The sequence below is a fragment of the Falco cherrug genome, chromosome 6, assembly GCF_023634085.1.
Source record: "Falco cherrug isolate bFalChe1 chromosome 6, bFalChe1.pri, whole genome shotgun sequence".
Classification (NCBI taxonomy): Eukaryota; Metazoa; Chordata; class Aves; order Falconiformes; family Falconidae; genus Falco; species Falco cherrug.
The window spans coordinates 49,317,259-49,341,169 of NC_073702.1; the positions used below are offsets into that span (position 1 = coordinate 49,317,259).

General features: G+C 39.2%; 1 protein-coding gene across 9 annotated transcripts in view; it reads left to right on the forward strand.

Moving 5' to 3' along the window:
* The window catches only part of TULP4 (TUB like protein 4), a 177,042-nt gene that overhangs the window by 42,674 nt on the left and 110,457 nt on the right, over positions 1-23,911 (forward strand). For 8 of the 9 annotated variants that reach the window (XR_008732847.1, XM_055714345.1, XM_055714342.1 and 5 more), the window contains one exon: positions 2,303-4,591. Coding sequence is in view for 8 of the 9 variants with exons in the window: in XM_055714345.1 (XP_055570320.1) it covers positions 4,340-4,591 (252 nt within the window). In the remaining variant the exon portion in view is untranslated. The remainder of the gene's footprint in view (positions 1-2,302; positions 4,592-23,911) is intronic. The other variant, XM_055714350.1, reaches the window with a different exon arrangement.

Sequence of the window (23,911 nt, forward strand, 5' to 3'; positions counted from 1 at the left end):
AAAGTACAACATAAAGGAAATGTTGACCCTCAGTGATTTAAAGGTAAAATGTTCTTGTAGGGTATATTGTATTGAGAGAGAGTTGTTTGAATAATGACTGGCTTTATTCCTTTTGTGGTTATTATAGATTTTCACCTCACCCTGTCCAGCATTCCTAATGCAATTAGGACATTTTTAAGAGGAAAGGCCTTTGGTTTGTCTAATCTTGACAGTGATGGTAAATGGGACTTAAGTGAGAGAAGGTTGTTGGCCAAGTTACAGAAGAGTCCTTTTCTCAAACTTTTTATTCACTGCATATAAAATTAACGACAGAAATTGCAAACAGATTTTGTGCAAAGCCACTGAATCTGTAGTTGTCTGTGTTTTAAAATCCACTTAAAAAGTCATGGTACTTGCACAGTTCAAACAATTCTCTTCAGCGCTTACCTCATGCTGCTCTTAACTGATGTTTCGGAGGTTTTCAGTTTTCTCAGTACACCAGGTTTTTTTGTTTCTCTGTAGGATGAGTAAAGGCTTTCAACATAATACACATGCCGCTAATATAAAATGCCAACTCTTGAATGCAGGTGTTTGTTAGGAAGACCCCAGTGGGTATGGAAAAAAAACAAAACTTGACAGGATCAAGTTTGCTTATGGGATAAGCACAGAAATTCTTCTTCAAACCATTGTGTTCTGAAAGTTTTTCTAAATTTTCCTTTATATAAACTTTCTTTGGACTGTAATTGAGAAGCACCATAAATCTGGAAAGTCTAGGTGACATTTCTCACATCCTATGATGAAAAAAATTGGTAGCAGCCATTATTTTTAAATCTTTAGTTAGTTGTAATGCTGAAAATTTCTGGTAGTGACTCACCAAACCTCATGGGCAGTGTTCTTGATAAGTGTTCTAGTCAAACAGTTTTGTAAATTACTTTATGACTTTGCCTTTATATCCATAAATTTGTTTTCTTATAGTTTTACTCTTTTTAAAAAAATATTATTGGTTGCATCTATGCTAGACTGAAAAAAGTGGTTAATTACTCAAAATGTGAGGTTAGTACAGTGCCATATGTAATATAAGACAACACCATTTTTCAGCTGTGATGAATGTAATGAATCCAATTCTTAATTTAAATGAGTTCTTTTTAGCAGTAACTGTATAGCTGCAATAACTCTGCATATGTGTGTGCACTTCAGATACAACTTCTGGAATATCCTGGACAGCCTTTTGCTTGGTCTCTCTTCTACTCTGTTTATGCTCTTCTGTATATAACTGACTTTGGGGAATTTTTTCTCCCTTTTTCAAATGGAGATTTTGAGTAGTCTTTAAAATTCATCTGTATTGATTCAGACTTCTAAGCTTTAATTTTGGAGTACCTTAGATCTCTTTAAACCAGTAATTTAAACCCTGGAGGAATCTTTTCAGTCTCCTTTGAGAGTGGTAAGTTTAGTACTGTACTTTCATGTTTGGAGCATCTTTCATAGGAGGAGAGACTGAGAGAGCTGGGGCTGTTCAGCCTGGAGAAGAAAAGGCTCAGGGAGATCTTTCTGACATGTATAAATACTTGATGGGAAGGAATGAAGATGAGCGGGGCAGGCTCTTTACAGTAGTGTCTAGTGACAGGACCAGAGGCAACAGGCACAAACTGAAACACAGGTGGTTTCCTCTGAACATCAGGAAACACTTTTTCACTGTGAGGATGACCAAGCCTTGGCACAGGTTGCAGAGAGATGGTGGAGTCTCCATTCTTGGAGATAAGCAAAAACTGCCTGGATACAGTCCTGGACAACTGGCTGTAGGTGACCCTGCTTGAGCGGGGTGCTTGGACCAGGGAACGTTCAGAGGTCCCTTCCAACCTCAGCCATTCTGTGATTCTGTTTGCGTGCCTCTGGTTCTAACTCTTGTGTCAGCTCTGTCACTGAGACCCTTCCCTGCTGTCACTAAGAGTTGTAGAATCTTTGTTTAAGAGTTTGCTCCAGTGACTATGGCCAAAAGAAAATTCTGTGGTTTTCCCCCCTAATGTATCTTCCTGGATACATTTCATTAGTTACACATGTCAACTGTGAAGAGTTTTGGGAACTTGGGAAGTGAAAAAGATTTTATAGTTTGTATTTGTGTATCAGATACGTATGTGTGTGTCTGAGTATTGCATACTTAATATAGATATTTTATAGAAGTTCAATGTAAAATCCTTAATCATAATGCTTTCATAATGCTTTGATTACTGTTAACAATATTCCTTGTATCTTCAAGTTGCGTTTTGGTTTAGTTTATTCACGTTTTTTTTTCTTTTTGTGTGTGTGTATGTGCTTTGTGTTGCAGAGTTGGAAGAATCCAGGGATTTCAAGCTTTGAATGACAGGCGTCTTACAAGATTACCACAGCTAAACTGAAAATGCAGATGCAGCTCTGAGTACCAGATTGAGTGAGCTGGTGTGTGCACTCCGTGTACATGAAGACACACATGTTTTTGTCATCACGTAGACTTACTCTTGCATATTCCTAAGAGCTTTGCAATTGATGAAAATTAATTTGAGGACCAGATGGAGCACCTTTACAGCAAAAGAATCAGTACCCCATGGAAAGACACCTGCCAGTAATGTTCAACTTTCCACATGGTCTTCACGGGTGAAAAAAGTTAGCAAGAAGAGGAAGAAAAAACACCCTCTGCAGAGAAAAAGCCTGGCAAATACCTCTACAATCTCAGTCAGTAGCTGTGAGGGAAACAGAAGAACACGGAGGGTAGAGGAAACTGATTGTGTTATTGCAGAGGAATAATGTATGGTCATTGGCACGTTTTACTTTGGGCTCCATAGATTGTGAATGGACTAATTGTGACCATATGTTGAGTAATGATGACTGGAAGTGAATAAGTTGAGGAACTATGGGACAAGTCTGGGCATTGAACTGAGCAAACCTCGTTGTCCTTCTTGAGTTAACCAGGTCATCAAACTTGCATATTCTTTCTCCCTCTCCTTTTTCCTCTTTTCACTTAGTGTGGTATAAATACGAATTAATTGAGCTCATAAATGTTATTCAAATAAAACAATTGGAATACTTCATATGTTTCCTTCTTGTACAGCTGCAAATGTTGTGTCTGGAACTATGAATCTGTGCTGTAGACAAGCATCAAGAAGGAAAGATCCAATCAAACAAGCAAGGAAAATACCTAGAGAAATAGCGAACCCAGGAAGTCAGATTTTTAATGCTGCTTCTCTTTCTTTTTTAGATGATTATATTTCTTCCTTCCTTGAATTTTAGAAGATTTTGAAAGAGTGCTTACTTGATGTGCTTTAATTCTGGCATTTGTTTTTTACAGTAGGATGAAAAGTCTGTGATTCCTTGTAGCAGAAAAAAGGGAAAAGTAAAGGAAAAACAGCTTGACATTTTAGCCTGTTTCAGAGGAGAGAGAACTTCATGGTTCACCTGAGGCAAACTTATCTGCTTTGAAAGCTAAAAGCTTTAGAGCATTTTTGATTCTGCTATAAATGAAGAGGGGGTTTCTTTTTCATTCGTGTGTGGCAGCAAAAAGTGGGAAAGCAGGCAAGATAGCGTGATAAACAGTTCAGGCTGTGTTGGGTCTCTGGTGGAAAAAAAGTGCTGCAATGAAAATTGGATTGGCTTTGGATTGCAAAAACTTGTGAGTCCAACGAGCAGTTCAGTACCAAGAGGGATTTCCCAGCTGGCCTGGCACACCAGTGCCTGCACAAGTTTGGGTCTGTTGTTTCGCACGGTTTGTGTGCCTTTTTTTCCCTTTATGCAATCTCTTTCAGCTTTAGCAGCAGAAATACATCAAATGGAAAAGATATGCCAGAGGGCAGCTTGGAAAAGATGAATGTCATATATGTACATATATATGTATGTACGTGTGTTTAAATTTCTGCAACTGAACTTTTGAAGAAAATCTGACTGGAGGAAATCTTAAAAGCCTTAAGTTACTTGAAACCTACACATTTGCAACTCTTTGTCTCTGGAATTGCATTACGCTAAACTGGAATCTCAGGCTGTATAAAGATTATATCAAGTTGAGCAAAAAGATGACTTAACCATTTCTTGAGCGCCTCTTACGAAGTAGCTGTTTCTCCAAAGGATAAGTGCACCCTCACTCTACAGACTCAAAAACAAAAATGAACCTGAATTTTTTTTTAAGTGTTACTTTTTCTTAGCCAACTGCCATCATCTTTTATAGAGGAATTTTTCACTATGCATTTGGTGGATATTTATAAACACTGACCCCATCCTCCTCCCTTTCAATGATCTATCCCAGGTCAGTCTTATCAATTAAAAAAAAAAATTGATTTAAATTTTGTGCACTAGACATATTACTTTCTTATGTCAAAAAATAAAATATTTAAAAAGCATGTATGCAGCAGTGGAACATGGGCCTGTTCTTTGCAGCGATTCCAACATCCTCTGCCTCTCCTGGAAAGGGAGAGTCCCCAAAAGTGAGAAGGAGAAACCGGTATGCAGGAGGCGGTACTATGAGGAAGGCTGGTTGGCAACAGGCAATGGCAGAGGAGTTGTAGGCGTCACTTTTACTTCCAGCCATTGCAGGAGGGACCGGAACACCCCTCAGAGAATCAACTTCAATTTGAGGGGCCACAACAGTGAGGTAAGCAAAACATGTGTTACACTTTAAAGGAAACAATAGCAGTCTGTTTGGTTTTTTGTTGTGGTTTTTTTTTTAATATTTCTGCTTGAAATTTGACAGGGTGGTATGAAGGAGGCTCAAGACTAACCCAAATGTGATTGGGAACTGCTGGAGTCTTTCTAGTAAATTAAAAGTGTGGAGGCTGATGGTGGGGAGGTGCACTGGAAATGGGTCTGTTTTTTGTTTGCCCTATTTTCTCTTTCATTCTTCGTGCCTTCCAGTTTTCAGGCAAATTCAATAAATGCATGCTAAGGGAGTTAAGAGTTGTGATAGTTGACCACTTTTACACAGGATTAACATCTGGCTTGGAAGACTAATGAAAAGGCAGGGGAGTGGGAGAGGAGCTCATTTGAAGTCTGCCACTTTTTCAGAAGCTGCAAACTGGAATGGCCTGTGGGAGGGCATAGTTGTCATCTCTAGAAAAACTTTCAGTTTTGTTAGAAGAACAGGCAATTGGGACTTGTCAGAAAAATGTTAAGATGCCCTGCAGTAAAATGCTGTAACTTCAGAGTGCAAGGCAATGTCGTGACTACAGTGATGCAAAAACTTTTCCATTCATTTTTTTTGAAAGAGATAATTCTGTTGCTAAAAGCTGCTGTTTCAGCTGTGCTTTATCATCTTCCTGGCATGTATTTCTTTCTCTGCATAATGCTTCATGGAAAGTGCAGATGATGCCCAGTAGCACACAGAGTGTCTTGGACAAGTGCGAGGACTTTGTTTCTGCTTTTTGGTTAGGCTTTGTTTGGATGTGCTCTTTGAAGAGAATCTGTCCAAATCCAAGCTTTGCTTTTAGGTTAATGGGTGGAATGACATTGTATGTACTGAAATTAAAACCAAAGATACAAAGTGGTTTTTCTTCTTTGTGCGGTTTACTGGTTGGATTGTAATAAATGTTGCCCTTGTGGCATAAGCGGCACCAAGGATTTAGAGGTGGGTAGATTGGTTCCAGTGTAACATTAATAACAATGCTCTTTTTAAGGGAAAAAAGAAGAAGTAGGGCATAAATATTTAGTCTTAAATAATTGCTTCCACACGCTTTGTCTATATGCAGGTGCATGGGTGTATTCTAAAGTATGTAGACTTTTATATTTATAGATGAGAGACAGATTCACATACATATATTTCTGTCAGGTTCATTCAGAAAAGAACAGCCACCCTTTCCCAAAGGGAAGAATGATGTTTGAGTCCAGCATTTTGTTTTGAACCTTCTCTAGCTGTCACTATAATTTTCAATTGCAAATTGCATTTTGTGTTTGAAGTGTGTGATACAATGATTGCTTTTCATTTCTCCATATTTTCTTCTCTAACTTTTCTGTGAACCTGGGCACCTATTTATATCTTTTTGCATAGTATGTGTCTTGGAAACAATGGAGGAAGTGCTGTTTATGGCAATGTGAAGTCTTGTTGCAGGACGTGGAAATAGAAGACTAGGTTTAAGAATGTGGCAGTTAAGTGGAGAAGATGCTGATGTGCATACTGCCCTTTGGTTTTGGCGGGTTTTGCTTTGTTTACTCGGTTGGCCATTAGATTTTCTTTCTTGGTCACCTCATCCTTGCTGTGTGGATTGAGCTGTGGTGTTGGCACATCCTTTCACCTAACAGTGATTGGCACGAGAGAAACTTGCCAAATGAAAGGAAAATGTTCTGTATGATTTTTTTTTTTTAATTTGGGTGCTTAAAATGTGCTGGGTCAAGCTTGTCATTAATAAAGGGTTGTGTTTCTGTAAATAATCTTCCTGACAGCAGGAATTGTATGAATGACCAGAACAGAGACTGTCAAATAATTTCTCTACATGCTACTACAAAACTGGTATGGTGGGGTTGTACTGCAGGAAGAAAAGTGGCACAATTACCTTTCTGTCATGAGTCTGTGGCTGCTATCAGATTTTCCTGCTGGCATTTTTTTTTGAGCATCCGTGCAGATAAAAGTTCATCCTTACAAGATGCTATGTTATACAACGTGCTTCACCAGGCTTACTGAATCCTTTTGTAGGAGAATCCTACTGATTTTGGTAGGAATGAAACTGTAATACAGGATTTGTTAGTTGTGAAAGGTGTATAGTTCAGTATAGACAACAAGATTATTTTTTTCTTTAGAAAACACGTTTCCTTCTAAAGCTTCCTTTTGAAAGATTCTTTAAAAGAAAGAAAATGCGGAACACCACCACTTATTGCTAATATTTGCATAAGAAGTAGTAAATGTTTTGTTTTCCCATTCTTATGTTAAAAAGCAAGCCAACAACCATGTGTCTTCTGTATACCAGGTTACACAATGGAAAATGCTAATTTTGCAAGTGTATCCTGGTATATGTGTCTGATCAAAGCTACATTTATTGTACAGAATGTGCCCAAAGGGATGTGGTTGACTCAAAACTTTAAGAGCCTGTGTGTTTCACTGACCACTTCTAGGAGCATGTTTTATTGTCTTGTTCCCAGAAATGGTGATTTATACCTCTGTGTGTTTTTCTTGGGAGTAAAGCTAGGGTGACAAGTCAAGTTTATTGCTTTTCTAACATACATTGCTGCTTTAATATTAGTATGCATTCAGTTATGAAGTGTGAAATGCTGTAATGAACAGAGCAGAAGAGTGAAAATACAGAAGCTAGATGCTTTCCATTTGGGGTATAATTAGCAATATGCAGTGGGCAGAGCTGTATATTGTATTTCAGTTTTAGGGTGAAAATCTGGAAGAGGTAATGCGGCAGTGCTGTGCTTTTGGCAAGAACGTGAGACTATTTTTAAGTGAGTTGTGAAGGTGGATGCTAGTGATGTATTTTTATGATTGCTGAAGAGATTCACTGAAATGGTCTTTTGGTACACAGTTACTTTTTTGACTCTTAATAGCATACCTGTAGCATATCAGAAGAAATAAGAATGAAGAATCCCCAGGACTGAATTACTGACACACATGTTGCAGTGGTGGACTTGCATGATTCATCGCATTGAACAATAATTGAGAATGAAATGCTTTGTAGTGTAAGCCATGCTTGTGTTTTTACAACTGCTTCAAGGTTGGTTTTTAGAGTTTGCAGCTAAGAATTGGCTGCCATATTATTTTAATTAAAAACCTTGTGTTTTTTATAGTTTCTAAGGAGAACCACAGGGATTAAAATAAGTATATTCCATTTATTCTGTGGCAAGATGTGAAAATACTGGTTTTGTGATATTTTTTTTTAACTTTGGCATTGTATTTACAGTCCTGATTCTCATTTATGTAAGTCTCAGCATTCTAAAAATGAAAATTTAAATAGTCACATACCAAAGCCAGCAGCAACTTTGAAGGGGAAGAGGAAATGTGTGTTACGCAGCAGCTGTGCAGCTACAGCATGTTTCACATGTCAAAGGAACATGTTGCATCTCTGACCATGGGATGGGGGTGTCTCTGTGAGGGTAAGCAGTGGATGGAGCAGATGTGCATGACTGCAGAGGCATGTGGTTCATTTTGGCTTTGCAGCATCTCCCTTGGTGTGGGAGGCTGGTGTTTGCTTGGTTTCTTTCTTAAGTCTGGCAGGAAGATGGGCCATTGTACCACAGTGTGGGAATTAGCAGCCAGGGGTACAGCAGAGGTGCAGCGGCCTAAAATACCTTCCCCTCCTCTGGGTGTGTAGATGCAGTGTTGTGCAGAAATTAGAGTGAAATTTAGAAGTCTTTGATTTTGACCTAACTTGACTTTCCTTGGCTGCACTGGGAAACAGTGTTAGAAAAGTAATTGAGCACATTCCTTTTATGACTCTTATTATTTCTGTGATAAATTAAGGATTAAATTAAAAATATCTGGTCACTTCAACAAGGTCAGGGTTTTACCCAGTGTGAGTAGTAGGCTCTGAAGCATGCCAGGCTGAATATATGTTTTATAATACCATGGAGACACTGGCTTTCAGCTTCTGGTCCAGCCTAAGGTTTCTGGGGAGACATTTCAAGGGGCTCTGTGAAAAATAATTAGAAAAAAAGCCCAAACTTATCCTCAGTGGGCTTCAATTAGCCTTACAGGGAACTTCCCTTCCAGTCAAAGATTTACAGGAAGTCTGCAAATCAAACTGGTTGGATGGTGCTGCTGTAGGTATTTCTTTTAATGGGTTCTGTTGTGTCTAGTGTATTAAGAAGGTAACAGTTTCTGTGGCACTTAATATTTCTCAGATTATTAGTGTTAAAATGTGTTTTGCAGGTGTATATTTTGTTTTCACTGCGGTAACTAAAAAGATGTCTTTGATATATTCAATCAGATTCAGTGTGCTAATTGCTGGACTGAAGCATTAAAATGTAACACAAGAATATGCAAATTCAAATGCAGTGAATTAGGTAACACGCTGAATACATTGTTGTGTATATATAACCTTTTTTACTGTAAATATAAATTACTCACTTATTTACATTTGACCATTATTTGAGTGTCCTAAGTGTATGACTACAGCTGCAAAAAACACCCTGTGTTGTTTAGCACAGGATTTAGAAGTAGATAAGGACATAAACATATCCCGGCTGGACTGTCAAATGAATTATTTTTAGTTACAGCTTTTCAAAGGAATGCTATCCTTTAAAAATATTCAATAAATGTTGCTTTTCATGCTACATTAGTTATGGAATTCTGCACAGTTCTTGGGTTTGTTTTGTTTTAGAGTACAAGAAGGTCACAAATCATTTTTCCTGTTTTAAAAAGAAAGCTTTTCTTTATTCTGTTCACCTTTTTGGTCTTCTATATGAAAAACTCTGAGCAATTCTGGCATAGCAGATTCTTTCCAGAAGTTTATTGCTTGTATAGAAAATAAATTTTAAAACCCAAACAACTAAACATTTTCAGTAGTGTTTCTTGATTTTTAGTGTCACTGGTAAGAATATAGAAAAAATACAGGAAAACTTTTTGGTTTTTTAAACTTTGTTGGTTTAATTGTAACTGGGATTTGAACCTTAAATGTGATTGTCATTATGATTCATAGACAGAAAAAACAAGTCAGCACATGAGTCTTGACAGCATGGGTACCTTGTGTCAAATGTTGCCTTCAGACATGGCTGGAACAGTTGTTACTGGTGAACACTGAAGAAATCTTGAAGAGGTAGAGCGATACCATAGCTATAGAAACCTCAGAGGTACAAGACATACACTGATGTAAACTGCAGTGGTACTGCAGATCTTCTCTCCTGTTTTTCTGTCACTGCACAGAGAAGACAGGACAACGTTTGTTGGCAGAAATACTGTCTTTTTGTTAAAGCAAGCTTGTATAATTGGAAAAGACAAACAAGCTTTTGGGCATACAAGGTTCTGAAGAAGGACTTGTGTTTCTGAAAGCTTGCCTAGTTTTTACAACCCTGCTAGCTGATAGCAATGCTAAATGTGTCTACACACCATGCCCTTCCTCTGTCCTTAAACTGTTACGGCTGCAGAAAAACAGTGCTGCAAAGACAGGCAGGATTAGTGCTTCTGTGGGAAGTGACTTGTAGGAGAATAGGTTCTGTGCCTGCCTGGGCTGGGTCTGTTAAATTTGTATTGTGGCTGTTACTGTCAGGCTTTTCTGGCTACTTGTTTTCAGAAAGGACAAACACATTGGGATTTCAGGGAGGCTCTTTATTAAACCTTCTAGAACTGTCTGCTCTGCATTTGGTCCGGGTGCTCAAGTGCTTTAGTTTTCTTAAAGCAAGTATTAAAGGAACCAAAATACGTTTAATACCTCCTTTTTAGTCTTTTTTTCACCAATCTTTTAAACTTTTGGTGAAGCTTAAACATGCTCTGTGGCATGCAAGAATTGTCTTTCATAGCCTTCTCTTAAGAGAATTAGCGAAGGAAATAAATGGAGCTGGAAGTTGGAAGGGACTGATCCTTGTCACTTAAGTGACAAATAGTCCTGCTGCTTCCCATTTCTCTGCCCTACAGCAGTTTGCAAAACCCCAAGGTACTAAACTGTACCCATAAACCTTCTGTATACTTTGTATTCCTTTAAGAAGCGTGACCCACTTTCAATGTTGACCCACTTTCAATGTGTCTTTTATCTTTTCTTTGAGATATTATGTTTTCCAGCCACACCCAGCTTCTACTTCTACAAATATTTGCCCCTGTCTGTCTGTCCATCTTTTTCAGTTGCCTCAGAATCCCAGCCTCTGTGTGAGCTCTCCAAGTCTGGGGGGTTTGGCGGCTCAATGCACTCTCCTCTTGCTAAGGTACCGGATGATATTTGTTCTTACAGAGCTATGTGGCTTTGAGACAAGCCATCCAATACTGCTACTGTGATGAGTAATGAGAGCTGGTAATGCTGCATTGATGGGCTTCTTGAAAGTTGCTTTTGTAGGTCATGCGCACAGAGTGTTTCCTGCAAAGGATAGGTCATCTGCTCAGGAAGATTTTAAATTACACTTTTTCTGGTTTGTTTTAATAAGCATCTAGAAAATCATCCCTCAAGGCTGGGTAAAAAAGGGGTATATGACATGAGAACAGTATTACAATCTTTTAAACAAAACTGATTATATTTGTGAGCAGGTCATCAATATGGATTTACATTTTACCGTGCTGTAACACATGGCTACAGTTTTATTAGATAATTCTACTCAAAAAATTTTGAAGTGAAATCAAGTTCACCTTTATCAGAAGTGAACCCTAAGCTTCTATTCATGTTAAATTGTTGAAAGATAACAACGTGCATATTTCAAGATGATGATGCACCCAAGGGATGTTTCTTGCCTTTTGAGTTAAGGTGAAGATGCTCTTTGGATTGGAGCAATTGTTCAGCATGATAATTTGGGTGTTCAGGGAAGATAAATGCATTTTCTTTAACAGAAGTTTAATAATGAAGACCTATAGATGTAGTGAATAGGTTGGATTACTACTGACAGTTAATACCTAAGCTTGGAATATGAACACCTTCTGAATAAGGAAGGTCACAACTCAGTATGTAATTCTGAAGGCCTTGCATACGCATACATAAATACTGAGCATCTGAGTGGTGGAGAAATTGGGTTTTATGATAGCATTTCTGAACCATAATAATAATTAAGGACACTGACTTGGTTTAAACGGTTCCCAGAGGAATTAATCAAATTACAGATAGTCTGAACAGATAAGATACCCATTACAAACCATAAACATTTCACAATATAATTGAACATAGAGCACCAAGTAATTGCTTGTCAAGTATAGCTGGAATGTAGTAGGACAGACAAAAGAAATTTTATAGGCACTTGTCCTTGGGCAACCAGCATCTCTGCTCTGATAGCAATCTTTATGAACATGTGTGAACTTCTGAGGGAGTGCTCAGTATTCTCTTTGCATTAGAAACTTCTTTAAAGAGAAGTAATCCACATGTGTAATGAAAATGTTACAGGAAATAATAAAAATGAAGTTGAATTGGGGAAATGTTTGTGAATTTTCAAAAAGTGCATGTTTTAGGTTTCCAAAATAGAATTGTGATGTTCCAGTTCTGGAATTATTTCACAGATTAGTATAATGAAAAATAGTAGCCTTATACATTGCTTAATTTTTTTGCATTTTAAGGAAATTAAATGCACATAGATGACTTTACTAATGAAGAAAATACAGCTTTGTTTAGCATGGTCAGAATGAAATGAAACTGCAAAGTACAGTAGATTTCTTCTGCTATTCAAAAGGGACACTGGCGGGAAGGAGTTCACACCCCTTGCCCTGATTAACAGCAGGGTTCTCAGCTTGGTCGAAGATGTGCCTTGGTGGGTCCCGATTTGGCAATTTTGGTGGCTGTTCTCTGCAGACAACAGACAGCACTGTCCCCCATAAGGCTCTCACAGAGAAGCTGTTGATGTGCAGGCTGGGTAAGGAGATGGTAAAAGTGAATTGAAACATGGCTGAATGGCTGGGCCCAGAGGGTGGTGATCGGTGGCACAAACTCTTATTTGGAGTCCAGTGAGTGTGGTATATCCCAGGGATCAGTCCTGGGTCCAGTCCTGTTTGACATCTCCATTAATGATCTGGGTGATGTGGCAGAGTTCACTCTCAGAAAATGTGCAGATGACACCAAGCTGAGACAAGCAGCTGATACACCAGTGATCAGCACACCAGTGGCTGATGGTTGTGCTACCATCCAGAGGGACCTTGATGGACTGGAGAAATGGGCTGACAGGAACCTCATGATAGTTCAACAAGAAGTGCCAAGTGCTGCACCTGGGAAGGAAGAACGCCATGCACCAGTATATGCTGAGGGCCACCCAGCTGGAAAGCACCTTTGCAGTAAAGGACCTGGAGGGTCCTGGTGGATGCCAAGTTGAACAGGAGTGAGCAATGTACCCTTGTGGCAAAGAAGGCAAATGGTGTCTTCAGCTGCATTAGAAGTATTGCCAGCAGGTTGAGGGAGGTGATCCTTCCCCTCTGCACAGCACTGGTGAGGACACACCTGCAGGACTGTGTCCACTTCTGGGGTGTTCTCCAGTCCACGAGAGACATGGACATACTGGAGAAAGTTCAGCAAAGGGCCACAAGGATGGTGAAGGGGCTGGAACATCTCATGCATGAGGAAAGGCTGAGACAGCTGAGACTGTGCAGCCTGAAGAGAGGGCTTGGGAGGATCTTATTAATGTATAGAACTACCTCTGAGGGGAGGGTGCAAAGATGATGGAGCCAGGCTTTTGACAGTAGTGCCCAGTGACAGAGGCAATGACCACAAACTAATCCACAGGAGGTGCCCTGTGAACATCAGGAAACAGTTTTTCAGTGTGAGGGCAACTGGCTCAGGTTGCCCAGAGAGGTTGTGGAGTCTCAATCCTTGGAAATACTCAAAAGCTGTCTGAACATAGTCCTGGGCTATCAACCCTGTGTCCCTGCTTAAGCAGGGAGCTTGAACCTTCCAAAGGTTCCTTGCAACTCCAGCCGTTCTGTGATTCTGTGAAATCTGTTTGTAGATCTAGGTGAAATCTTTTGTGCCTAAACTGGTGGAACAACATCAAAACCACAACTCTTGAAGGCAGGCAGGAAGCGCTAAATATGCAAAAGTGTGGAGAGAAGCTATTAAAATTTGGCTAAAATGAGAGAACAAACTGATGTGCTAGAGAAGGCAGAGAGCATTTTTTCTGAGGATAAATACAGATGATATTCCAAGTAGTCAAGCAGTTGGAGAGCATAGTCAAAATCCTCATGAGGAATTTTAGGCAGAGGTAATTAAAATGCAGAAGAAAGTCAAAGCTGTTGGATGTGAGGGTAACTTCACGAGAGGAGCAAAATTGGGGAAGGAAAATAGTTGCTATACTGAAGAGGAGAAGAAACTGTTTAGATGTCATGCCCCTTGGAAAGAAGTTGTAGAAGAAGCTGCAGTGCATAAGTCTTGTTTTAAGCTTTAGAAATACGCAACCCTGCTTAAAACAAAGCAAGAAAAAAAATTAACTAAATGTAGACAGTGAAAGATCTGACTCCTGGTGGAAATTGTATCACAAGATAGCAGTGCACAAATTACTGAGCTGGCTCATCTGTGTGTAAAATGAGAAAATGGCAAGTAACTGTTTTGTCAAGAAAAGACAAGCCAGAACTGTGAAGAAACCTGCAGCAGCAGGTCGTCACTGCCTGGGATAGGTGTGTACGTGTGCCTGTGTGCAGAAGAGACAGGCGTAGCTGCAGTAGAGCCAGTCTCAGAAATGTTGTCCAAGCTGAAAATGACATTGGCTTTTGTGAAGCTGAGCAAATGTGTCAGGGCATCTGGCATTCACTGACAGGCAGCAGAAGGCAGCATCCAGTTCCACAGACGTAGTTTCCAGAGAGGATAATGGCCAGCAGCAGAAGACACAACTGAAGGCTGATTACCAGCAGCATGGTGACCTTCTGAAGTTAATGTCCTGAGTAGTGTCCTGGAGGGGAGGCCAAGCATAAGAACCTGCAAGAGTTGTTGCAGAAGTTGAGAAAAAGGCAGTGTTTCAGCCTGTTGAGAAAGAAATCCATCATCTGATTAAGATGGAAGAAGGAAAGACACGGGGTTCTTCCACCCAGGGAGGAGACGGCTTTAAAGCCTTTAATCTGAAAGGAGCTAGAGGAATTTGGGTTTCACCGAAAATCTTGATTCCACCAAAAGGAATGTATCAAGGTCGTTCTTCAGGTAGAGACAAAACAGAGGATTGTGTCAGTGGAAAAAAAGAACAGTAGGAAGGAGACTCAATTAGACTTGATTATTCAATTACTAAAAATGAAGAAGTGCTTGTAATTTCTAGCTATGCTAATGAGAACCTTTCTTAAGGAATGACTTACCTTTAAAGGGTGCACATGTGAAGATACCCCTAAAGGCAGTTTTGAGGATACGATGAGACACCTTTCTGATGCTCTGCTGTTGGTAAAAGGAGTGTTGATTGCATACTAGAGCGCTTAGCTTAAAAAAGATACAAACAGATCTTTATATTAGGATTATTGTAAGGAAAAGTGATCCTATTCCTTATTTTTTCCCTTCCTTTAATTCTGATTTGATCCTCTGAAGTATTTCTTGGCTTGATAATACACAAATACCTTGCTCCTCCGTTCAGAAATATTCTAGGAGTATACAATGAAGCTGTGTTTGCTGGTGCTGCACAAAAGTGAGAATTCTAAATGCCCGATTAATTAATAAATGATATTGCTGTAGAGGGAGTTCTGTCTGTTTTAGGGAATGGATGCTCAGAATGCAGTTCCTTGAAATAAGGTGTCTTAAAAGTACCCAGAGGACTAAGTGGCTAAGAAAGGCTGCAGTATGAGAGTACCTGTCTCTTCCGTGTTCTGGTAATATCTTGAGTTAGGCATATACTTCATGATCTAAATGGGACCAATACTGAATTAAATGTATGAAATGGAAGAACACTTGATGTTACAGTTACAAATTGCTTTACTGTACAAAGTGAATTGTTAGCATAAGTAATGTTTGTTGGTGCACAAGATAAATGTCATCTTAGCAATTCTACTTTTGCCCACAAGATACCCCATTTGATCACAGATGCTGGAGTAGGAATGACTGTTTTCCTATGGAATGCCATCAATCATCTAAGTTCGATTTAAATTCCATTGCATTTCCAGCATTTTTAATCATTTCCAGAATAAAACCCTCAATGGTTTCTTAAGATTTAGTAGTCCTTTTACTAATTAGGGAACCCAGACCCCACACTCCACTTGTGAGACAAGTCTGCATGTCATAACCTCTCTTGAATATTAGCAATACATAACACAAGTTATAAAAATGTAAACTAATACTTATTTATTAAGAAATAGGTATTGGAATATGTGTATGTTGTTCTTGTTTGAAGGAAATCAGAAGTCTTTTGAAGCAGTGTTTCAAATTAAGAGTAGTTGTCTAGGATAAAATTTGTCCTGCTTTAAGCACTTTATTCAGAAGAAACAAATCCCGCAGAGGGGTTAACAAACCAGATTAAAATATTGTCAGTTTAAGATATTCTACTTATGCAACCGATTATATGTTGTTATTTTGTCTCATGGCTGCCACAAAGTCATTCTGTTGATTAAGCAGATTGAGATTAGGCTTTGACACGATGTTATCATGTATTATTAAAGGCCCTACCTGGAGCTGTAGTTTCATTGGGTTAATTGTGGTGATGGTTCCGGTCACTGGGTATGTGTTAAAGTTGTCCTCCCTCAGCCGGGTTCCTGCTCCGGGTCCTCAGAGTGAGGAGGTGAGATGTGGTTGTGATTACACTGGCTGGGGAGATAACTGTATGTAATGGCTGGCAGCGGGTGTCGGTAATTATGGGTATAGATTGCTTCTCCATCCCAAAGGTCCTCAGCTGCTGCTAACAACTAAAGTGAGTCACCTCCTGCCTGGGATGGGAGAGGGAGGTGCCGCCTCTAAAAATAGATAAGCCTAACTACCATTTGAGGCAAATACATATACTTTTATGTATCTATACCTATATAATATTTTCGGACATGCCTCATTTCATTTTAATTGCTCTTTCTACAGCTTTGATGCATGATTGGGATAATAATCAAAACTTGTTTGTAAGACTTGAAGGACTTCAGCATGTTCATGTGGCTAGAAAACATACAAAGTATTTTACATATATATAAAAAATCCAAATGCATATATGTGTGTCTTAGGAAAGACATGGACCTGTTGGAGTTGGTCCAGAGGAGGGCCACAAAAATGGTCAGAGGGTTGGAACACCTCTGCTAGGCAGACAGGCTGAGAGAGTTGAGGTTGTTCAGCCTGGAGAAGAGAAGGCTTAACTGCAGCCTTCCAGTGCCCAAAGGGGGCTTGTAAGAAAGATGGGGACAGACTTTTTAGCAGAGCCTGTAGGGGTGGGACAAGCAGTAATGGTTTTAAACTGAGAGGGTAGATTTAGACTGGAGATAAGGAAGAAATGTTTTACAATGAGAGTGGTGAGGCACTGGAACAAGTTGCCCAGAGAGGTGGTAGATGCCCCATCCTGGAAACATTCAAGGTCAGGCTGGATGGGGCTCTGAGCAGCCTGAGCTAGTTGAAGATGACCTTACTCATTGCAGGGGGTTGGACTAGATGACCTTTAAAGGTTCCCTCCAAACCAAAGTATTCTATCATTCTATTTTATATATATATAAAAAGAAAGGATTTGTGCTATATGTTGTCAGATAAAATAAATTCATGTTAGTAAAGCTGTTGAAAAAATAACAGCTGTAGAGAAATTCTGTTCTACAGAAAAGTAGACTAATGAGGAACTAAACCATTTGATCTGGGGACCTCATACAGTCTCCTAATGTTTTATGCTTTACTTTCAGCTAACTTAATAAAATATAAACCAAATGTTCTATATTGAGCTAAAAATTCATATGGAGCTCAATAGATGTGTGGATAGATGAGACATACCACAACATATGATATTATTTTAAATGAGAGCGTAGCATCTTTTTACAGTCATCTTTGAATATTCTTGTTTTCTAACTAATGTTTTTTCAGATCTGTGGTGAATAGTCATGAATCATACACTAACAGAAGGAGTAAGCTTTCTGTCCTCGTACTTTGCCTATCCAGCTGTTTTGTTTTGAAGGAAATAATGTCTGCTTTTACTGTGGCTGTTCATGTGCTTTCAGTGTTTCTTTCCTACATGTTCTCCTTTTTTAGTGCCGTGAAGAGTCAATTATAATAGCAGCTGAAACTAAACTAGAAACTTCCTTTTGATAAATGTACCCATGAAACTTGTTGCTATGCACTAGGCATTTTATTACTTCACTTGAGATATTTTTTCAGGGTAGTTTCTGAGTGTGAGACTTTTGTACTGAAATACACAGATGTTTAGTCGTAAGTCCTGTCTGAAAACAGTAAGACATAAAAGATTTAAAAGATTTTAAATGTGATGTTTTTAGGCAGCTGTTAACTTTTCAAGTTCCTTGTGGCCTTTACGTTTTTAACCTTCAGGACAGAAATTTGAAATCTTTTTAATATTGAAGGCACTCTTGCTTCTTAGGTGTTTGGGGTTTTTTTAATACTACTCATAGTATTAGAAATACCTTGCGGTTAATGTTTTACTTTCAAATTACTGGTGCAAATAATAGTCACACCTGAGTTGTTAGCATTATTTCTATTCACTCTCTGGAAATTGTAAGCTTTCCAGTATTATTATTGTACTGTTGAAAAACAGGTAATCTTACGTGACCAGCATCCCTTATTATTTTTCCTGGCGTTTATTCAAGCAGAGGTTTTTACTAATTTAATGTAGGGATCTAGTACATAATGAATTACACATTAAGTGGTAGCAGCATCTGTGAGAGCAGGGAAAGAGCTCAGAATTTAGGTAGAAGTGGGAATGAGCAGGAACTGGGGAACAGGGCAGCCTGAAGTGTAGAGTGGGAGACGCAGGAGTACCTGGAGGGGGATAGGAGGCACGGAGAGGGCAAGCCTGCCTGCTGCTTTTCTGACGAGACTTTCTGCCAGGCCCTGGGGTTGGACCTATGGTTCTGAGGTCCTGAATTCCCCTTGATTCATAACCAGCTATCAGATATGGTCAAAATATCTTCATCCTGTGTAGTGAGTGATCCAAACTGGAGATGACAACTTTAATAGCTGTTAGTTAAATGCAGATAGTAGATATCAGTCCTGCTCATCGTTTTGTGGATTGATGGTGGATGTCAGGAACAACATGTAGGGTTTTCCCATTTCTTTTGTAAAGCTTGAGCAATTTGTCAGACAGCCATTGTGTATCAGAGAGAAAGATTGGAAGTTATGAAATGTCAGCATTACCTGCAGCTGATTTACCGTGTCAGTTCATTTCTTTGGATGCATTGGTGCATATGTATTACGATTCAGTTTGCAGTTTTCTGAATACGTACTTCTTTTTTTGAATCCTTGGAATTCCTATCTGTTCAGTGCCTGTACAGTACCTGCAGATGAGGGAAAGTTACTTGAACAAGCTCTGTATTACTTTTTTTGGAAATCAGTAAGTATGTAGTGAAGGGCATGGAGAAAAGTGAAGTTCTGCGGCTGGACAGCTGGATGTTATTGTGGAGGGTTGTTTTTCTTACTGAGCGTTTCACCATAAGCGGGATGTATTTCTCATTTTCTGAGTACTGGTAGTAATCATTTTACTGTCTTTGGAACTGTGAAGATTAATTAATTAATTTTTCATGAAATGCTCAAATACTATAATTCTACACAGGTAGCCAGCATTTCTTAGTCTTTAAGCATTTGCTTTTGTCAGTCTGATCTTGATAAGTCTTCTGGGGATCTGATTTCACAAGCCAATTTTAAAATAAATTTTCATGACTCATCTTCAGAGTTTGATAATGAGTAATATTTGGCCCCATAGCACGTGGGCAACAATGCAGTGGTTTTTTGGCATGTATCTAGCTAATCTGGAGGGATCCCTTGGTGGACAGCAAAGCTAACTTAAAAACATGAGACTTGAGTTGTATAGCCATCAGAGTAAGGGGAGTTTTAGTGATGTTTTACATTCAGCTCATTGTGATTCAGTCAGTTCATTAGCGTAGAAATCACCTGTTTGGAGCTTCAGAACAATTGTAATGATGCGGATTGTACCCAGAGGATGTATAACACAACTCTTGTTAATGGGAGATTTTAATAATTGAGTTCAGTGTTGTTGATAATAACATTAGAGATGTTAGATCTAACTTGTTCTGTTGAGCTTGACTTCTCAAGTGTTATAAAAAATTCTGTGATGTACTTATATGCTGCAGTGATTATTAAGACTGAAAATCACAGGCGTTTAATTTAATCTAAAACATGGTAGTGTGACTCCCTTGGGTAGGCGTGAAAGCTAGAAGAAAGTCAGATAGTAATGGAGTGAAGTTTCTTATTGTCAATTAACTCCAGAATTGCTTGAAAAATGCAGATGGTTTATCAGCAGACTTACTGTAACCTCACCAGTACTGCAAATTCCACTGCAGTGTGAAAAATCAAGTTGAGCTTTTAAACCTCACCAGTAATCAAGGTTTTGTAGGTTAATGTAGGTTAGCTCTCCTGGATCATCTGACATGGTATGTCCAGCAGGTTTAAGTGGGTATAATGGAGTGAACTGTTCTGTATATGAGCAAAGAGATTCTTTTGATTGTGAAAGCAACAGAGACATGTTATCTTTTTGTTTATTATATTATTTTTACTATGCTAACTCTGTGGTGCTAACTTTTTATATTGAATGTCAGCAGGGGTGAGTTTTGAATACATGTGAGGAACAAATTTATTGAGTAAACAGTTGCTACTGTTAAATAAATCACCCTTAAGGTTGCATTTTAAAGCAATTATATTGCCAGAATGAGGCAGAGGCCCATAAGATGTCTTACAGAAGGTGCATGAACTGTAGAGGAGGCTTTAAAAAGGGCATAAAATGTCTCTTTAAATGCCATTTATACTTCCAGGTCGTTGCAGAGGATGCTTGTTTGGGTTCACTGTCCAATGTGATGGTGGTTAATTTTCCAGATTATTTTTACAAGTGTTTTTTAGCAATGGCAATTCCATTGTACTGTGCAGTGGCACTTGTGGGTAACTTCTGTCAGTATAGATTTAGCTACCATTCTTGTGAAATTAGATTTTTCCTTCATAATTTTCCTTAAGAGCGAAAAATGGATTGTTATTTTTTAAATATTCATGTGGATGGCACTGGTTTTAGTGAGGCATGTTAGATTATGTAAAATACTAATCAAGTCTGGTGATAATAACAACATTCTGTTCAGGCTTTTTACAAATCAAAAGTATTTGAACTTTTTACTTAAAATACAATTTTCAAAAGCCGTTTCGCTCACTCCTCTTAATCTTTGTAATTCTGCTTACAGAAAGTAGTCTGCTGCTTTCTTCATTCACTGCTTGGGATAAGTAGAGAGGGGAAACCTTGAAAATACTTAAAATGAAATTGAAGAGACAGATTTTCCATTTCTGTGAGCCAGTAGTAATCCAAGTTGAAAATAAGCGGCTTGTTTTTTAGGATTTTTGCTCAGCTGAGAATTTTTGGAACAACTGTAGTCATGACAGTCACATAACTGTTTGATGGAAGGCTGCTCACCAATTTGTATTCATTTTTGGGTGGTTATTAGCAAGCTAATAACTCTGGATGCTGTTTTGAAATTTCCTGTCACTTCTTGTCATTATCACTGGAAGCAGTGGGTGTCATTCCAAGGGATCAGCCTGGCATTTTATACTACATTTTTCACAGATAGTGATGTGTGTATCTAGACCAATGATGCCCAATCTTTCTACCCAGAGGAACTAATTCGTTATTCAAGTGTTAAAGAGAAAATTGCGTGCTTTGGCTTCTCCTCTGCCATGTGACTGGACTTTGTGTGGGGTGCTACAGTCATGTACTTTCCAGAAGCAATAAAAACAAATAGGTAGTGTACCAGCAGGTTGTATTTAGCCCTCAGGTGGAAGTTATCTGAGCAGCAGCTGTAGAATGTGCTCATTAGCGTGCTTTGCTGAAGGTGGTACAAATGTGGGGCCCAGATGCTTTGTCATAGCCGTGCTAAGGGATGGGATTTGGTTGCCCTTCGCCTTTGTGTTGTTACCACCAGCACTGATAAATTGTTACACCTTACACAGCGGCAAGAGTCACTGCACACCTATAGCGGTAGCACTCCGTGCTGCGTGTAGCTGGAGTTACCTGTCACTGGAGACAGTGTTTCTGAAGCCGAGTTGTAGCAGAAGCTCTTCATTCACTTCCCCCATGTTGCAGGGGTTTTGTCAGTGAAGGATCCCAGCAGAAAGAGACTTGGGTCAAGCTACAAACCAGAAAAAAACAAGGCAGGATCTCTCAGTCACAAGGATGCCAAACCATCTGACATCAAAAAGCTGTTAAAACATATATGACAAATTCTACTACAAATAGCGTGCTGGATCTTTTAGAATATTAATCTATTTTATGATCTCCCTTCTATAAATAAAGCTATATAATAAAGTGCTCCAGGGTCCTTTCAGATGAAAGGCATCAGATAATGGTGCCTTTGGATGTTTACCTCTTGTCTGGGCTTGTTAATTCGTTTATCACTGAAATGCTTTATTGCAACAACTCTGTTCTTGCCCATGTGTGGTGTGAAACTATTTGAATATCCTTATTTATTTTAGCTCATTTATTAAGTTGCCTGTTGTGGGGCATCTATGGCCTGAATTAAAACAGATCTGAAACACTCGACCCAAATCTCTATGTGAAAGTGCCAAATGAAATACATAGCTAGGCAAAATTAAAACCAAAGAAATAAATCAGGCACAAGGACAAGCCCAACAGACCTCTTGCAAACCACCCACAAAGGGATTAGTTCTGAGCTACTCAAAGGAATGGGAAAAACATGGGTAGCAGATAAAAGAGCAAAGGGAAGGGACCAAAAATATATAAAAATAGCTCAGTTGAAGTCAAGAAGTCTTGCAGTGAAGCCAGTCAGAAAAGAGCGAGAAAAGAAGTGCATGATGAAAAACAAAATGTGTTACACAAAAATGTGCATTGTTATAGAGGGGTGGAAGCTGTGGGGCAACGTGGCATCCCGGGCTCGAATCTAATCTGGAGCAGGCAGAGTGCCTTGCTGACATGTGGCCTGCTGGCTTCAGCTTTTTTGAAACAACCAGGAAAAAAACAGGGTTTGCCTGGTTGTTTCATCCTACCCACCATAACCAGCTGCAAGGAAGGAGACGACATTGCACATGCAAGTCAGAAAGCTGCTCTTCTAAAACACAAGTTTGCTTTTCTTTGGTTGGAAATAGAGTATAAGGGCTTTTAACCACCCATTAAGCACAGAACACCCAAGTACTAAAATGTTTTGCAGGATGAGGTCTAGAAGTTGTAAAAAGATGCATTCTTTTGAGGTTTTGGATTTTACTGGCCTGGGTGATTTCTTCTCAACTTTCCCAAGAAAAGCCCTTTGTAGCCATCAGGATGCTGTAGGCAAATGGAGAACAACTACAAGGGCTTATCTAAAACATCCCCTTTTGAATAGATTATTTCTCCACAAATGAACCCTGCTGGTTACAAGGTCATTTAAATGAAATATGTGTTGCTGCCATGTTTGTAATCTGAACTGTAATCCTTCACCTGTGCCAGCTGGACAGTGCCAGGTCATTGTCCCCAAACAGGTTAAATCATTGAGTGCAGGAGAAAAGTCTAACAAGTGACTTGGCATTTTTGGTAGGGTGCAACCATTCTCCCAGCTCTAAGCTTCAAAACAAACACACCCTGAACATTATGCAGCTCTTTTATTACATCTTCTGGCAACCTGTGGTTGGTTTCTGCTTTGCATAGCTGCCACTTCTTGGGATTCTTATTGACAGTTATTTTTTCTTCTTGGCCCATTTGGGTATTTGTTTAAACGGTATAAATAAATAACATTACTACTACTATCTTTAGTTCCCCTGCTGCTTTTCCTCGAGTAATATTGCTGTAGTTTCCTCTCCCTCCCTCTGCCCATGCAGTAGCACCCTTTTGCAATAATAACGTTACTGTAATTTGCTCTTTCTTCATTCATTCCTTTTGAATCTCTTTATGTGAAATCAGTGCTTGTGAAAGCTGGAAGTTGACTGTTCTGGAGGCTCATCAGAGAGATACCGGTCAGAGTGGATGTCCAAAAAGGTGGCAGTTGTGACAACTCTTTAATCCTTTTAAGTTTTATGCTCACCCATTGTCAGCAGTCCCCAGTGCCAATGCTGGGGTGGTTATGCATGTGTAATTATTACCTGACTGGGACAGGTTTCATTCATTACTGTCCTGCCGTAAAGGTGTAGCAGAAGGCAGTCTGCAGGTGACGAGGAAGATGCTACAAATTCTTACTTGTAGTATCTTGTATAAATTGGATAGGCATAACCCTACTGGTTTGTGACCAGTATCCAAGGGTTGTTATAAACGGTGTGGCTGGAGGTTTACAAAGTAGTGGGGCATTGCACATTTCAGTTCCTCTTTACTGATGTGT